The sequence below is a fragment of the Lithobates pipiens genome, unplaced genomic scaffold, assembly GCF_037356315.1.
Source record: "Lithobates pipiens isolate NorthernLeopardFrog02 unplaced genomic scaffold, aLitPip1_a1.2 Scaffold_11, whole genome shotgun sequence".
Taxonomy (NCBI): Eukaryota; Metazoa; Chordata; class Amphibia; order Anura; family Ranidae; genus Lithobates; species Lithobates pipiens.
The window spans coordinates 8,655,516-8,674,279 of record NW_027507696.1 but is presented as its reverse complement, the minus strand read 5'-3'; the positions used below and the strand labels follow the sequence as shown (position 1 = coordinate 8,674,279).

The 18,764-nt window shown below is 42.4% G+C and overlaps 1 protein-coding gene across 2 annotated transcripts in view; it reads left to right on the top strand.

Moving 5' to 3' along the window:
- COL5A1 (collagen type V alpha 1 chain) overlaps nt 1-18,764 on the top strand; it is a 287,140-nt gene that overhangs the window by 152,539 nt on the left and 115,837 nt on the right. For both annotated transcript variants that reach the window (XM_077468431.1, XM_077468424.1), the window contains exons 24-26: nt 985-1,029; nt 2,799-2,852; nt 11,946-11,990. In XM_077468431.1, coding sequence (XP_077324557.1) covers nt 985-1,029; nt 2,799-2,852; nt 11,946-11,990 — 144 coding nt within the window. The remainder of the gene's footprint in view (nt 1-984; nt 1,030-2,798; nt 2,853-11,945; nt 11,991-18,764) is intronic.

Sequence of the window (18,764 nt, the reverse complement as noted above, 5' to 3'; positions counted from 1 at the left end):
TTCCGATCGGACAAAGTGCCACGCATGCTCAGATCAAATTCCTAGACCAAAGCTATTGGCTACTAGCCTGAACGTAGTCCCGTCGTAACGAAATAACGTCATCACGTTACGAACGATCGGATTTTCCGTCAACTTTATCCAACCGTGTGTATGCAACACAAGATTCGGACAAAATCCGTCGGACAAAATCCGAAGGATTTTGTTGTCGGAATGTCCGACCGTGTGCACAAGGGCTTAGAGAGAACTGATGCCAGGGCTGGCATGGGAAATTCAGAACATGAGTTCAAAGCATTCGGCTGTAGTTGACTTTAACATATACCACCTCTCTATATGTGACTCTGGCGGTCCTTGTGCCCTGCTCATTGTCTCCTTGATGCTGTCAGGAAGATTTGCATCCTGTCAGTAATTCCTCTGCAGTTGCAGATTTTATTTATGAAGTGCCCAGATGGTGTGGGGGTAAACGTGTAACTCCCGCCGGGCAGCCATCTTGAGTGGTGAACACCTGGCGACCTTTTGTCTCGGCTTGAATTTTAAAAGGAAACGAACAAGAATCATTTTACGGTGTTGCATCTGGTACGAGAAGGCTGCGGCGATCTTACGGAGTTCACAAACCGAGTCAATCGGAGATAACCAATAATTTGCCTGTGTGTATATTTTGCTAAGGTTCCCTGTGTTGAATTCTCGCATGCTATGACCCGATGAAGATTGACTTTGTAGTATCTTTAGGATAGTAGTCTTAGCATTATATATCTGATCTGTGGCATTTATAAGTAATCAAGGAGGAAGTCTGCACTTTCCAAGTACTGATGGACTATAGTAGCATTAAGACCAGAATGTCAAAATGACATTGTCAATATACGGAGATATCGCAGAGGTCAAATTAATTCAATTATTTATTCAATTTAATTTAATTTACTCTTGAGTCCTCCAATAAAGGGAGACATTGTAAGAAAAGTACTAAAGACTTTTTTTTTTTCTCCTCAGGGTCTTCCAGGTCCACAGGGTGCCATCGGTCCGCCAGGAGAGAAGGTAATATGACATGGGGCAGCTGTTGTGTACTTATAGTAATATACAGCCCATCTGCTTCTGCGTTGTTTGCACCAAGCCTGTCATCCTTCCCTCTTCCACAGTATTTAGTGTTTAGCAAAGAATGTATGCCTCTCCAATTAGGGATGACATGTTTACATTAATCCTTTACATTCATGCAATGATGTATTCCTTTCATGGTTCCATTAAACTTGCAGTAAATCACACGACACACAATGTAAAATGACACACTTTATAGCTTTACGCATCAAAAAATATACAACTAACCCACTTCGCTCGTATACAAATGAACGGATGAGCAAACCATTAGGACCAATTTCTTGTGCACAGATAAAGAGATCCATCAGTAAAGTTAGTTATTACGGTAGTCTGTAACCTGCAGGAAATGATTCATATAAGGCATGAATTTAGCATGTGGTTTACTGTTCACAATCTATTGACTCACGGCAAAGAGTACACCTATTTTTGTCTTTCTAGCAATAGGCTAGACCCAGCTGTCATACTGTATTTGTGGTAATAGCGCTGCTTTAAAAAAAAAAAAACATACTGCTTTGCACATTGCTGTCAGTCTATTACAGTAGGCATGCTTAGAAGAGGGGGAGCAGAATGATGACCTCATTAACGTGTACCGCTCCTTCACTTCCTAACCATAGACGGGTGGGTGGCGTTAGTGATCAAGCTGTATTGCCTACCAGCAGCAGAGAATATTGAGCTCATTGACCTGTCTATTTTGCCTAGCAGAGGTGTCAGGATCACAAGACTGATTACATTATATTACAAATCCTGTGACAGGAAAAATAGTTTAGGTACACGTATTTCAGCTGTGAGTCTACCTCGGGATGTGGGTTGAGTATACTTTAAAGCGGAGCTCCACCCGAATTCCTAGTCCTATGCCTATGTGATCATCTGCTTCCCTAATCGCTGGATATCCCCCTTACCTTGCTGATGTCTTCTCTTTTTTTCTTATTTCAAATCTCCTGCTCCTGGAGATTCCGGAAAGGGGCGGTGCTGCTGCGGATATGGGCGGGGCTTCCGCGGCAGGTCAGCTCTTCCTGTCGGCCGCACAGGCTCCTGGGATAGTTTTTTTAATATCCCAGGAGTCTGTGCGGCGCCCTGAGTTGTTATCAGCGCTCGTTTTTTTTTCCTCTGCGCATGCGCGAGATCGGCAATTGAACGGGTGCTGCATGCTGGGACATCAGCAGCACAGTGTCCCGGAAGAGAATGCCTGTGGGCTTCACATGCCCACAGGCAAGATGGAAACGTACGTCAGGAGACGTTTTTACAAAGTCTTTTCAATACGGAAAAACGGCAGCAGGACACTTAGAAAATAGCAAAATTAAATTAAACAATTATAAAACGTACTCCCTGGCATTCCCCCCCCCCCCCAAAAAAAAAAAACGGCGGTGGAACCCCGGTTTAAGTACACCCCTCACATTTTTGTAAATATTTTATTATATCTTTTCATGTGACAATACGGAAGAAATTACACTTTGCTACAATGTAAAGTAGTGAGTGTACAGCTTGTATAACAGTGTAAATTTGCTGTCCCCTCAAAATAACTCAACACACAGCCATTAATGTCTAAACAGCTGGCAAGAAAAGTGAGTACACCCCTAAGTGCAAATGTCCAAATTGGGCCCAATTAGCCATTTTCCCTCCCCGGTGTCATGCGACTTGTTAGTGTTACAAGGTCTTAGGTGTGAATGGGAAAATCCAATAAATATCCTAAATATCTTCTTTGCTGCTTTCAGGGCCCACTAGGAAAATCTGGACTTCCTGGAATGCCTGGGGCTGACGGTCCACCCGTAAGTATACAGCTCAGTTTGTCTTTTACATCTCATGCGGGAGGTTTTCTGTGTATATGCTTGGTCATACACACTCAGACTATCTGCAGAGAAGGTGGTTGTGTAGAAAATTTTCAGACTGACAGACCTCTCAAATATCGGAACTGTCAGGGTGGACGGTGCAGTCATTGTCATGTCTCTCCAACAACTATTTCTTTCGTCCCCATATAATATGGTCAGTTGGCACCCACTGGGTCCACATCTGTCGGATATATTGTTGCAGATGGGCAAATTTCTTGTAGATCGAGCTGCATGCTGCAAAGATGGAGAAAGACCAAGAAGCTCAATGTGCAGGTGCATGAGCTGTATTAAGGTAACCTGTCAAAGGATAAATATGGGAGCTGCAATTGCTGGTTGGATTTCAAATGTGCAGCTTTTGCTGCTGTTATCCTGTCTTTATTACCTAAGTGTTACTGAGCTGGAACAAACGGTCAACGCAACCTCAGCCAAAACAATTTACTTCATTTTTGAAAGAACAGGGAAGGGTTAGGGCCTCTGTCAGGACAGGACGTATTGAGAATATCTCTAACAGAGACACAGAAAAGAAAATCTTTTTATGATGTTTTTTATTACTGTTTTTGTCCAAGTGACAACTGCTCCTCCCATATTTTGTACTGTTGTCACAGAGAGAGAAAAGGAGGTAAAATGGGATCACAAACAGAAGTGAGAACGCGACAAAAAAATGGTAACTCCTCCCTATTCTAAAGTTGAATTAAAAAAAAAAAAAATACACATTTTGGCCAGAGCTAGGCTTCAGGACTTTTCAGGCTTTACTAGCTTACTAGGTGCAATGCGAAGGTCCGTCTGGCGCTTGCATCATTTAAATCCAATTGAACATTCAGATTAAACTCTCTAAATATATTCCAGATTTATCAAAACTAGAGTTAAATATATTACAGTTTGTTTACATAAGACTAGGTTCACATCTGTGCGGGTGGTGCAGCTGCAGGACCCACAAAAATACCGCCAGCCATAACCACCCAAACAGAGAAATGCGGGGCCTTGCAGGCGGGTGCTATTAATCTTAATGTAAAAAAATATATTCTAAATATATATACTCACACTAGAAGTAAAATAATCGTGAAAAGATTTTTTACAAAATATCTTGCCGCTGCTGTATACAATAGACATGGGCACCTTAAATAAATTTGTTTCGTTCCGTTCCGGTTCGTATTAGAATTAATTCGTACTTCGTATTTCGTGTCCGAAATTCAATTTCAATTCGTACGAAATACGAATTGTCGTTAGGTTCGTTAACTTGTATGAACGTTCTTTACGATGAATTTAAAGGCAAAAATATACCTCAATATGACAGTCGATGCTGATGGAAGTTTGGTTTTTATCCGAAATACGAAAATTCCGTTGAAGAATTTCTTATCCGAAATACGAATTTTCGTTAGATGAGGGGCTCCCACCATCCCTGTGCTGTGCTGACTTCCTCCTGGGGATTCGTAAACAAAAGCTCGTATTTCCTAAAAAATTCGGACACATGGCAATTCGTATTTCGGATCCTCCCGAACGTACGAATTTAGGGAAATTCGTACGAAATTGAGATTTCGCACATGTCTAGTATACAAGGTTCAATTCAGTTGACAAAACAGAAATGTATATATGTATTACAGTGCCCGGAATAATTAACAATAACCTAAATAATAACGTAATAACAATTCATTGATAAGTGAATGTCCATATATTAGTGAACGATGTGCTCCAATCCATGAAGTGCAAAGTGCTCCAAAATTTTGTGAGTTTCCCAACTCACCAGATGGAATGGACCCTTAGCTTTCAGTCTAGGGGTCGTTTCAGGCTTAAAATGGTGGCCAGGGATGGCAGATTTACATAAATTCACAAAGCAGATCTTGCATGCTCATCATGATAATCATCCATGGATAATAGTACCCAAAATGAGACAAAAAAAGGAGGGAACTATAGTGAAGTACTGTTTGGCAATATCTTTATTGCACAAATAGAGTGGATACTTACAAAATACGGAGTAAAAACAGGCATATATGATCAAGAGATTGCAATAGGAAATGCTGCTGTTGGCGTGCGTTCCACCGACAACCAGAAGTGACGTCTATTGGACTCGGAACTGGAAATTGCGTCAACGCGTTTCGCCCTACCACAGGGTGCCATCAAGGACCTCATTTCCAGTTAGAAGAGCCGTCTATAAATACAGGGAGAAGGATACCTCCCCCTTTTCTCTGCCATTTTGTCGGTAGGACAAACAAGTCTCCTCTACCACATGGTTGATTCCCATGTGGGAAACTGACGGCCATGATATTGGATAGATGTGGATTCCTTAAGCCGCGTACACACGGGCGGACTGTCTGGCCAACTTAGTCCGCCGAAACACATTTCAGCGGACAGTCCGCTCGTGTGTGGGCTTCAGCAGACTTTTTCAGCGTGCAGTCTGGCGGACTAAGTATTTCGGAATTCCGTAATATTGTCTGTCAGACTTTGGTTTCAGCGGACAGTCCGCTCGTGAGTAGGCTAGTTGGACGGACTAAGTATGGCGCATGCTCAGAAAGGATTTACACGGCGAAAGGTTGCATTGCTGTGTATTGGACTTCCTATTTCTAGTCCCGTCGTACGTGCTGTACACGTCATCGCGCAAGCTTTCAACGGACTGTTTGGCATCCGTGTGTGGTCAAGTCCGTTCATTCAAAAGTAGGACGGACTGTCCGTCGGATTGTCTGACGGACTAAGTTGGCCAGACAGTCCGCCCGTGTGTACGCGGCTTTACATGATTCAATCCAAGTAAGAACATTACATCATGGCAAACCCCTTTAAAAATGTATATAAGCAATCACTTTATTAAAAAACATTAAAATGTAATATTCACTCAATAATTGCGGACATTAAAAATAAAAAAACGTATGACTATGAAAACTAATAAATACATAAAAATTTAAAATTAATTAATAAAAATTTAAAATTAATTAATAAAAATTTAAAATTAAATATAAATTAAATTAAAAATTAATTAATTTTTATGTATTATTAGTTTTCATAGTCATACTTTTTTTATTTTTAATGTCCGCAATTATTGAGTGAATTAATATTACATTTTAATGTTTTTAATAAAGGGATTGCTTATATACATTTTTTATAGGGATTTGCCATGATGTAATGTTCTTACTTGGATTGACGTCAGTTGGAACAATTCGTATTATAGGAATCATGTAAGGAATCCATATCTAACCAATATCATGGCCGCCCGTCTCCCACATGGGAATCAACCAATGTGGTAGAGGAGACATGTTTGTCCTACCGACAAAATAGGCGCCATATTGAATTTGATTGGCTGAGAAAAGGGGGAGGTGTCCTCCTCCCTGTATTTATAGATGGCTTTTCTAACCGGAAATTAGGTCCTAGATGATGCCCTGTGGTAGGGCGACATGCATTGACGCAATTTCTGGTTCCGAGTCCGAGTCCACGTCACTTCTGGTTGTCGGTGGAATGCACGCCAACAGCGGTGTTTCCTATTGCAATCGCTTGATAATATATGCCTGTTTTTACATTGCATTTTGTAAGTATTCACTCTATTTGCACTGTAAAGATATTACCAAATAATACTTCACTACAGTTCGCTCCTTTTTGTCTCATTTTGGGTACTGTTATCCATGGATGATAATCATGATGAGCATGTGTGATCTGCTTTGTGAATCTATGTAAATCTGCCATGCCTGGCCACCATTTTAAGTCTGAAAGGACCCCTAAACTGAAAAGCTAAGGGTCCATTCCTTCCGAGTGGGGATACAGGAGGGGGTGTTGCGCACCTTGAATTTTGGAGCACTTTGCACTTTATGATTTGGAGCACATTGTTCACTAATATATGGACTTTCACTTATTAATGAATTATTAGGTGATTATTTATGTTGTTTATTATTGCAAGCTCTGTAATATTTATATATATATGTTTCTATTAATTTTAATGACACGCCACCCGCACTGGAAACCATACGCGTACTGGGAATTTTTGGTTTCCATGCAAGCTGCGATTTAAAAAATAGCGCAGAGATTTCTTTCCTCCGTGTCGTGTGGCACGACAGCCCATTCATATGAACGGGGCTCTCGTTCCCATGCAAACCACTGCCCTCTTGGCCAAACAGGTGTGAACCTAGCATTAGGAAGCAGAAACAGTCTGAGTAGAAAAGCCTGTGTCCTACCAGGATGCTGCTGAGTGCTACCCTCGCTTTCTGTGGGGAAGAAGAGATCTCACTGCCCCCCTGCTGAGTTACAGCCAAAACTCTTCAATCAGCAAGGTGCATGCTCCCTGCTAGGGATGAGCTCGGTGTTCGTCTCGAACGCATGTTTGACTCGAACATCGAGCGTTCGTCTGTTCGGCGAATTCAGAACTTTGTGGACCGTTCGCACCAAATTCGTGTGGCACGAACGGTCCACAATGCACTACGCCATCGCAGTGCATTGCTGGCTCATGATTGGTCAAACATGCACTGTGACCCCGCATGCTTGGCCAATCACAGCGCCGGCAGCGAGGAGAGCCATAATTGCCCACAGGCAGGATGCCTGTGGGCAATTATAGCTCAGGGGGTTTAGTACACGCCCCGCACTATATAAGGCTGCCAGCGCGGCGTCCTTGTGTAGTGTGTTCCGGCGTGCAGGGAAAGAGCTCTATAGGCAGGGACAGTGTGTTCTTTTCTCAGGCATCTTAATGTTAAAGTGGTGTTGTGTGCCTCCAGCACTGTATACACCTGTATCTACCCTTTATTGCTGTTTTTCTCTAATTAAGGCAACTGCAGGAGTTAGTGGGTGTTGTGTGCCTCCAGCACAGTATACACCTGAAGCTACCATTTATTGCTGGTGTTCTATAATAAAGGCATCTGCAGGAGTTAGTGGGTGTTGTGTGCCTCCAGCACAGCACAGTATACACCTGTATCTACCCTTTATTGCTGGTGTTCTCTAATACAGGCATCTGCAGGAGTTAAAGTGGGTGCTTTGTGCCTCCAGCACAGTATACACCTGAAGATGCCCCTTATTGCTGGTGTTGTCTGTTGCATATCTTGCATATTAGCCTTTAAAATTAGCACTTTTGATTTCGAACGTTCGAGTCCCATAGACTTTAATAGGGTTCTAAAGTTCGTACGAATTTTAGGTCTGTTCGAAGGTTCTGGTGCGAACCGAACCGGGGGGGGGGGGGGGGGGTTCGGCTCATCTCTACTCCCTGCTGATTAGAGATCTGGTTCTGAATCACCGGGGAGTGTTTTGGACCTTGTACAGTTGGATCATTACATGAAGAGCAAGGGCCTCACTCTGCAGCATGCTGGCTCGACACAGGCTTTTCTATGCAGGCAATTAAAGAAAACCAGCTGTAAGACTTTGTATGCCTTTTGTTTTGATGCACCTGTAATGTATTTACCAATTTAAACTGAAAGTTCAATCAAGCTTTAACAATGTAAGTTCACAATGGTGGCTCCTCTGTATCTTTTCAGAAAGGTTTACTTTAAGCAGTTGTTTCATCTGTAAGATGGTTTGTAATGAGAGCGATCGTTTTATACAAAGACTGCGGTTAGTGCTGTCTGCTCCACCCACACATGGAGCACTGAGGGCGAAGATGTGTCAGATGAAAGTCATTTTTTGTTCCAAAAGCAGAAAACACTCCGGGATGTGTTTAAAAAGATCTGCAAAATCATGGCTTTTCATTTGACTGCACCATCTCTCTCTTCTCCTGAATTCTGGCAGCTTTTCTGTTTTTTAAAAGTTTGATGCAGATATTCGACCTGTAGAAAACAAATGTGATGGAAAAGTATAAAGGCCGGTGAAAGGCAAAATGTAGGAAAACCTGTTGAAAAAAGACAAAAACAAAGATGAATGCCACCTTGAGGAACAATAGCCTTCCTGAGGCTTGACTTGGAAGCATGGCAGCAGGATGAAATTCTGCATGTAGTCTTATGATTTGAAACATTAAGTTGCCAGGTATGTTGTTATTACGGCAGTAGCCGTGTGATATTATTGATTGAGGTGCAACTGGGAAGAGGCTGACTTCCATGGTCTAATGAGTCCCCATTTGCTCTCCCAGTCTTAACTTTATTGGTTGTCGGTGCTGATGTGTTGTGCTCTTTGTAGGAATATAGGACATTATATTTAATCTCCGTTTTATTAAAGTGTTACTAAACCCAGTAATATGAAAACGATAAATGTTTTTTACATTTGTTTTCAAATAAAAATCTAAAATGTGTGCCATGCATTTGCATTCAGCCCCCCCCCCCAGGGTCAATACTTTGAAAACCACCTTTCGCTGCAATTACAGCTGTAATGCCGCGTACACACGGTCGGAGAATCCGTCGGAATGCGTCTTATCGGACCGTGTCGTCAGATAATCCGACCGTGTGTGGTATGCATCGGACTGATTCCATCCGAATATACGTCGGACCCAATTTTCCAACATGTTGGAAATATTTCCCGACCAACTGGGCCGGTCGGACGTAATCCGATCATGTGTAGAGAATTTTGATCAGACCAAGTGCCACGCATGCTCAGATCAAATTCCTACATCAAAGCTATTGGCTAATAGCCTGAATCTAGTCCCAACGAAATTATGTAATCGCGTTCTGAAAGATCAGATTTTTCGACAACTTAGTCCGACCGCGTGTATGCAACAGTTTCGGACACAATCCGTCAGACTAAATCTGACGGACAAAATCCGACGGATTTGGTTGGCAGAATCTCCGACTGTGTGTACAAGGGGCTAAGTCATTTTGGGACTGTCTCTACCAGCTTTGCACATCTAGAGTGACATTTTTGCCCATTTATTTCTTGCAAAATGGGGGCTGAATACAAATGCACAGCACACTTTTCAGATATTTATTTGTAAAAAAAAAATTTGAAAACCATTTATCGTTTTCCTCCCACTTCACAATTATGAGCCACTTTGTGTTGGTCTATCACATAAAATCCCAATAAAATAAATTTAAGTTTTTGCTTGTAACATGACAAAATGTGGAAAATTTCCAGGGGTATGAATACAGGCATACGCCGCTTTTAAGTACACAATGGGGTTTATTTACTAAAGCTGGAAAATGCAAAATCAGGCTGACTTCTAAATAGAAATATATATATCCAGTGAAATGTGTAAATACAAAAAATAGTCCACTCGAATGATGTGCAATCCGTCCAAACGGCTAATATTAAACCGTGCAATGTGAACAAATAAAGTGCAATCTATATCCTTCTTCCAGGCTTCAGTGCTTAGCGTGCACCCCTTATTTCCCCCAGCCTCTCACCTCTAATAAAGGTCCCTATGGACCGGATGCCGCTTAGGGGGTATATGGTAAACAATCTTCCACCTCTTAACAGTACACCTCCGGGACACAGACTTCAGTTCATCCACTATCCACACTCTGGTTTCATATACAAAAGAGTAAGGGGGCCGCCTTACTCTTTTGTATATGAAACCGGACCATTGCATTTTAACTATTTATATTATGGTTTTTTGAGTATACACATGTAGCTTCATTATAGTTAGCGCCACATAAAATACCCCCCCTTTTTTCTTTTTTATTCAAAATGAATGCCACCGCAACTTGTTCAACATAAATTATAGCAACACAAGCAATCCTGCAATGTACCGCAGCAGAACAGTGTAGACCCAATCGCTCGCCTGTGCTAATAACAGACAATTGTTATACTGTCATTTATCAATGACGCTGCCACAGTCAGGATTACATAAAAGAAAGCTAAAAGCTTTAATAATTGCCATTTTTACCCTGACCAAGTGTCAGTTAACAGCCCTGAGCTCAAGCAGGAGATGGTCAGCCTTGATGGGCGCCTCACAGCTTGGCACTCAACTGACATTATTGCCTAGTCAGGAAAGGGAATCCAATTTAATAGCAATGCAACGACCTATTCCCCCGAGAGACAAGCCTGCACTATTATACCAAATAATGGTGGAGATTCTGATTCTTTACAACTGCCCCATTCGTTAGAAGTTCTCTTTAGGACAAGCACAGCCATTGAGGCAGTGGCATTGTCACACTACGGGGCTCATGCTATTCCTGGGGCCAGTATTTGGATTATACGGGATACATTTGTTTATTGTTTGTTTACAGCTATAACCTCAGTAAAGATGTGGCCATCCCTTCTCTAGGTGAATATTGTACATGATTTATTTGGGCAAGACCCAAAATTATTTTGAGTTTTAATCTGTGATCTATATTGATGCTCAAGATTCCCTGCAGTAAAATTCCTTCTTTGTTTCCCCTCCATTAGCAATCACAGGTTACAGGTGGGGTGTATATTCTTTCTCGGTCTTTCTTAAAGTGGAAGTAAACTCCCCTATCGTTTTCAGCCAAGGAAGCTGCCATCTTTCCCTCTGTTTAATCTTCAACTGCTATGGTGCTGCACATGTGATTCGTTATGACACCAGCCATTGGATGGTTTGATAGTTTGGCTGAGAGCACAGCCAATGTGCAGTTAGCATTCCCGGCATGCCTTTTTTTTTTTTTAACTGTTTAAATCCATGGGTTTACTTCCACTTTAATTCCCAGAAAAGAGAACCTTATAAATTTTATATTGGAATGAAATGAAAGGTTTTAACTTTCTGTAAATGGCCCCTTATAGATATCTTGTGTATAACCTCAGAGCGCACCCTCTTCTCTGTGTCACTGTTCATGGCATTATCCCCTACTTCATTTGGTGCCCCGCTATAAACTTTAATAGCAATGCAGTAATTTGCAGATTATGCTGAGAATCACACAAGCAGCACAGCATGAATATAAACAAAGGACTTCTGAGAGCAAAATACATTTAATTACTCCAGGTGAGGAGCGCTAAAGCAGCAGAACCAAGCCGTAAATGGTAATGCAGAGAACACGCTCCCCGCGCAAAGGCTGTGCGCACCATTCAGCGGGGTCTGAGATCATTGGTATGCATATAATGTTTCTGGTGTTTATACAAGATCTATGTTCTCTGCTAGCAGCGGCGGGAGGCGCGAAGTCCAGGTGTGCTGCTAATTGTACATCTCACTTAGCAATGCAGATATGAGGCAAACTGTATGAAAATGTCTTATCCTCTGTCTTATTCTCCACACAGGGTCACCCCGGAAAGGAAGGACCCCCAGGAGAGAAAGGAACTCAGGTATAGTACTATGTTATACAGCGCTCCCGTTAACTACTTTGTGTGGAGCTGACATTTAAGTTATTTCAGTTTTGGGTGTGCACTGGTGAGATGAATTACCCAATTCACTCTCTGACACTCCAGTAACGGGATTTCCCTGCAGTTCTTTGTGTCTCAGCTCCTCCGGTTAAAGAGGAAATAAACCCTGATGAGTTTACTTCCTCTTTGATTCCCTGCAAAGGTAAAGCCTAATGAGTTTACTTCCTCTTTGATTCCCTGCAAGGGTAAAGCATAATGGACTACTATGCATCGCATCGCATCGCATAGTAGTCCATTATGTGTCACTTACCTGACACAGGAGTGAGCGAAGTCACCGCTGTCCCCTTGTGTACGGAGCCTCCATCTTCTTGGTGGGTCTCGCTGCTCCGGCGCTGCCATTCGACGAAGCCGCGATGACGTCACTCCCGCGAATGCGCACGGGAGCCGCCACTCACGGCACATCGCCGTTATATGCGGCACTGAGCACGCCATAGACAGCAGTGCCTGTCTTTCAGCAAATATCTCCTAAACCGTGTAGGTTTAGGAGATATTTCTTGGACCTACAGGTAAGCCTTAATCTAGGCTTACCTGTAGGTCAGAGTGGTTTGTAAGGGTTTACAGCCACTTTAATATAGCACAATCATATTCTGTGGCATGTATTAATATGGGAAATTAGTAAATAAAATAGTAACCTTATTTATTTAATTCACTGCTTAGTCCACGTTCAGATACATGGGCAGAGCAAACTCAAAAAAGGTTACATGAAGGGGAGCAGCAGAATCTTCCATTGCACCAAAACATTTTTTTTTTTTCCATGGAAGAATTAAACTACAGCCGTACATTATACAATTTTCCATTAGATTTATAATATAATATGAGGTCAAACCTAAGCACTTTCAATCTGCATACAATTAGGAAGGCTCTCGCCCTACTAAATCTAAAGGAAATTGAACAAGAAAATTGTATAATGTATGGCCATCTCAAGCAGAAAAATGGGTCCAATTGGTAGAAATGTGCGTTAATTTCATGTCATGAGTCACCCAAGCCATTAACGAGCTTAGCTAAATTTGCAGTATTTAGGCTCTGTAATTCTACACCTAGATTTAAAATGTTTCATGACCACTGACCGTGGAAATTCTTCATGTTAGTGATTGTTACAGTACTAATGTGTGTATCCAAATTATTCCAGCAAAGTTTGGGCTGGCTGCGGCCAGTCACGTGCCCCCGTTCACACTGGTGTGACTTGTCATGCGATTTGACAGTTTCAAATCGCATGACAAGTTGCACCCCATTGCTGGCAATGGAACCATTCACATCATTATGAAAAAGGTTCCTGCACTACTGTTTACCAATTTCATTGTGACTCGCTTAGACTTCTGTTAAATGAAGTCGGCCGTGCAAATTGCACTGATGTGTGGCTTCGAAAGTAGTGCAATTTCAAAGCCGCACTGGTGTGAATGGGGGCTAAAACCTGGAAGCTGATTGATTGATTACTATGCACAGCTGCACCAGATTCTTTGTGCACCAGTTTTAGTAAATCTCCCTCTCAAAGTCTTGTTAGCACCTTTCTTCTGTATGTGTTCCTTTGGTATTGATAATTCCAGGGTGTAGAAAATCTGATCTAAGGATGCTAACCTAGAGGTAGCGTTGAAAAGTATATTGACTCCTTATAGCTTTTCTTTAAATATACATGAATACTCGGCCATAGAGTTATAGAAAGTCTATAACAGCCTTTCTCAACCTTTTCAACACAGAGGAACCCTTGAAATAGTTTTCCAGTCTCTGGGAACCCCTGCTAAAATTTTGAAATTTACAACTCCTGATACATTAGTGTGATGGTCATTGGGAAGAATGGTCCTTACACTTGTGGTCATTGGGAAGAATTACCTCCTTACAGATAGCTAAACAGATCAATGGTGTCAGTGGAAACTTATCAGAAAGACAGAAATTGCTCAATGCTGAAGGAACCTTTACAACCTCTGGAGGAACCCTGGTTGAGAATTACTGGTCTATAACCTTAACCTAATCCACCTGCAGCAAAACTGTTGTCAAAGTGAGGTCGCTATTGCAACTATGAGCCTGTGCCTGTTGAGTTTGGCCACAGGGTGGCAGCGCTGCTCTGCTGCGGAGAGACACACCATTTTTAATAATAATCTCTGCAAAACGGATACATTTTATTTTAACTGCTGATACAGCTTTGGAGGAATTCATTCTCTTCTGTTACTTAAAGGAGACAAATAAATGACCACCTAAAATGGATTTATCAATAGACCTAGGTTGATTTTATAGGCTGCCAGGGTTTAGATGGGTAGCCAAATGTTTATTATATTACATCTTCTAACGCAGCCTTTCTCAACCTTTTCAACACAGAGGAACCCTTGAAATAGTTCTCCGGTCTCGGGGAACCCCTGCTAAAAATTAGAAATCTACAACTCATCACAAAATCTAAAATATACAACTGTATTGAGTTAATAAATAAAGCTCTGTGTGTGTAGTGGGAATCTTTTTTTTATATGTGGCTGGAGCTGTGTGCCGGCAGCCTATGTTACACTATGGCAGCCTTTTCAACACGGAGGAACCCTTGAAATAGTTCTGCGGTCTCGGGGAATCCCTGCTAAAAATTAGAAATCTACAACTCATAATACATTAGTGTGATGGTCAGTGGGAAGAATGGTCCTTACACTTGTGGTCATTGGGAAGAATTACCTCCTTACAGAGAGCTAAAAAGATCAATGGTGTGAGTGGGAACTTATCTGAGAGGCAGAAATGGCCCAATGCTGAAGGAACCCTTAGCCACCTTTGGAGGAACCCTAGGATTCCACGGAACCCTGGTTGAGAATCACTGAAATACCTTAACACCCATAAATTGGCATCCCAAAACACTTTATCTCCCATGTGACTGAAAAAAAAAATAGATTACCCCCTCCCCCCTTTCATCGCCACCATCCCCTCCATCAATGGTGTGAGTGGGAACTTATCTTATGCCGCGTACACACGATCAAATTGTCCAGGGTACTTAGTCCGCCGGACCGCATTTCACCGGACAATTCGATCGTGTGTGGGCTTCAGCTAACTTTTTCAGCGTAAAGTCCGGCGGACTTAGAAAGTAATTTTTGCAGCCCAATCTTTCCGCTGGACTTGGGTTTCAGCGGACAATACGTTCGTGAGTATGCTAGTCCGGCGGACTAAGAATGACGCATGCTCAGAAGCAAGTACGAAAAGGAAGCTTTTTCCTTTTTCTAGTCCCGTCGTACGTGCTGTACGTCATCGCGCTAGCAATCGCCGGACTTTCCGTGTGTCCGTGTGTGGCAAAGTCCGTTCGGTAGAAAGTCCGCCGGACTATCCGCCGGATTGTTTGCTGGACTAAGTACACCGGACAATTCGATCGTGTGTACGCGGCATTAGAGGCAGAAATTGCCCAATGCGGAAGGAACCCCTAGAAACCTCTGGAGGAACCCTGGTTGAGAATCACTGACCTAATGGTTTTAAGCTGTATTTACACAAGTGTGATTTCAGTTGCACAGAATCACATGAGGATAGAAACCACATGATTTTCAATGGTGCCCGTTCACATCAATGCAACCCAGCACAGCCTGATTTTGGAAGAGGGTCCAGTACTATTGTGGTGTGATTCCAGCATGATTTTCGTCATATAGGCTATACAAAACCAAATCCAAAACGCAAACCAAGTTGCACTATATAATCACACTGAAAATCTGATCCAATTGCAGCGGCAGTAATGTGATCCAAGCCTTAATGTGCAGGAATATATCATTAATTATCAGAAATAATCTCTTGTTTAAAAAAAAAAAAAAGTTGGTTTACATAAGAATGTTTGTTTTTTTTTTTCTTTTGCAAGCTGACTTATTACAGAGGTCAGTGGCTGATAACATAGGGCAATGGCCAGCACAGCAAAATGACATGAATGTCCTCATTATCTGGACAAGTGCATCAATTCTAATGTCACACGGGCAATTCCTCTGCTGGCAACACATTACCAGCGGCAGAATCACTGAGGTGCAACAACCACTTCCCCTAATGGCCATTGCTTCCATGTTGGCTTAGCATACTGCAGAATCGCACAGGATCCCACTCCCTAGTGAGGGAGCAGTAATCTCTCTAATCCCACCGGGGGGGGGGGGGGGATGACTCTACAGGAGAAGGTAAGTAATCTCAGAATTAACTCACTCATCTGACGGGGTCCCTTCAAACGTGTTGGGAATAATACTTTTTATCTTTTACATGAAATGGCACTTTTCTTTTAGCTCAGCTTGCAAAATATCAATTCACCTTTTGCGATGAGATCTAGTTTCCCTTCTTGTGTTTCTGGCCAATTTGCAAGAATCCGTGGTCCCTGCAATGTAGTAGGGTATGCTGAGAGCTGTAGTTCATCATCATCATCATACTGTCCCTTCTCACCTACCCAGAGAATTAAATATTTTACATTTCCATAAATCTTCTATTTCACCTTCATTTTTATTCCTGGCATCTGACAGACGCCACTGGCCATGAAATATTCTCCGTTAAAATATGCCAAGAAATATTTTTCTGTGCCTCTCTCTTCCTCTGGGCGGTAAAGTAGAAAGAATTTATTTTAAAATATAGGAAACCCACCCGAGGCTCGCTCTGACAGGCCGCATTTCATTAGTTGTCTTCGGAGGACGCAAGGCAGTTTAACTCTCTGATGCACGGCTGGTACACCACCAGCTGTACAGGGCAAATGCCGAGCACATTTTTTTTTGAACCTTAACACAACAGCCGATTGGGTCACATGGGTCTTCTACAGGGGGAGAACAGTGAGCGCTCCACCCGCCACAGGCGCTTCTTATTGCAGTCTGCAATATCCTGTCTCCCTCCATGTGAATAGCATTAGAGGTCAGGATTTTTTTTTTTTTTTATATATCTGTGTTCTTTGGGGAGGTTTCTCTTCACTTCCTGTTCTATAGGCAAAACAGGAAGTGAGAGGAAATCCTTCCGATGTGGCGAAATTCCAGCATCTCAGTGTGCTCCTACATTATATCAGTGATGTTACTGAGATGAGAAGGTGCAGAGAATGCCACCTTTTTGTTCTCAGTGGAACATCTACCTGCTTTTATCACTACAATTGTATATTATTACTCTTAATGCTGTTATAGTATATATATATTATGGTGCAGGAGAATAAACCATTTTTGGCTTGTTTAATCAAAAGCTCGACAACAGCCAAAACATTATGTTTAGTTTTCAGTGGAGAAAACATTACAGAGGATTTAACACCTCCTCTTCCCCTGTACAGACCTGTGTCCCTATTACAGACGCGCAATCTTGTGCAACACATTACTTCTTTGTCCTCTGACCTGGTCTGCAGTTACAGTGCAGGCTGCAGACAGGACTGGATTTAAAGAGGAAGTAAACCCTGATGGGTTTACTTCCTCTTTGATTCCCTGCAAAGGTAAAGCATAATGGACTACTATGCATCGCATAGTAGCCCATTATGTGTCACTTACCTGACACAGGAGCCAGCGAAGTCACCGCTGTCCCCTGTAGTCCGGAGCCTCCATCTTCTCGGTGGGTCTCGCTGCTCCGCTGCTGTTATTCGACGAAGCTGCATGCGCACGGGAGCCGCCACTCACGGCATATCACCGTTGACAGCGGCGCGCTCAGTGCACCTGTCTTTTGGCAAATATCTCCTAAACCGTATAGGTTTAGGAGATATTTCTGGGACCTACAGGTAAGCCTTAATCTAGGCTTACCTGTAGGTCAAAGTGGTTTGTAAGGGTTTACAACCACTTTAAAGAGAGCAATACTGGCATGGTGTGCTAACTTGAAAAACCAAGGAAAGGGAAGGCAAAATAAATAAGTTATATTTGCAAAGTTTCTTGTGTATTTGGCTACCATTAAAACTACAATTGTCCTTTAATGGGTTTAAAGTAAGAGATGGAATAAAGGTTATCTTTCATGTTCTTCTTGGAGCCTCTCTTTCCAGTAACAGCACAGTTGCACTCCTCACATGGGATGTGAGAGATTGGAATCTCTGCACAAAGCGAGGGGATGTGTTGTGCTACATTTGGTGTGAAGTCATGCTAACCTGTCGTCAGCCAATTAGCAAAGCAGCACTCCAGCAATTTACCTGTGATGAAATGCAGCGCGCTGCCTGGGGGAGCCAGTTCAATGTCACACCAGGTTTATTCTGAGCTTGGAGAGCTCAGGGCAACATGCAACTCATGCACCAAAAAGCCTCATATATAATGGAGGAAAATGTGTGGCTTCAAGCACCCAATACAATTCTATTGTTTTATCCACAAGTTTAAAGTATAACAGCTGTAATCTGATTGAATTTTGTGAGCATACTTATAGAAAGCTTCAGTTTTTTTATTTGCTGCACTGCTGTGTGCAATCTGTTCTACCATTTCAGCTGGTTCAGATGTAAAGGAAAAACAATGAAGGCTGCAAGTGCTGACCCTCTTCTGAAATTGTCAGCTGTCATGTTGATCCAGTGGCTTCAACAGTTTGTTACTCACCTGGAGCAAGTACCTAGATAGGGATTATGGCGTTCCATTGACTTTCTAAGACCCCTTTCACACTGGGGCGTTTTTCAGGAGCTTTAGCATTAAAAAAAAGCACCTGTAAAGCACCTCATCTGTAATCCCAATGTGAAAGCCCGAGTGCTTTCACACTGAGACCCCTTTCACGCTGGGGAGTTTTTCAGGCGCTTTAACATAAAAAAAAAGCGCCTGTAAAGCACCTGAAAGATGCCTCATCTGCAATCCCAATGTG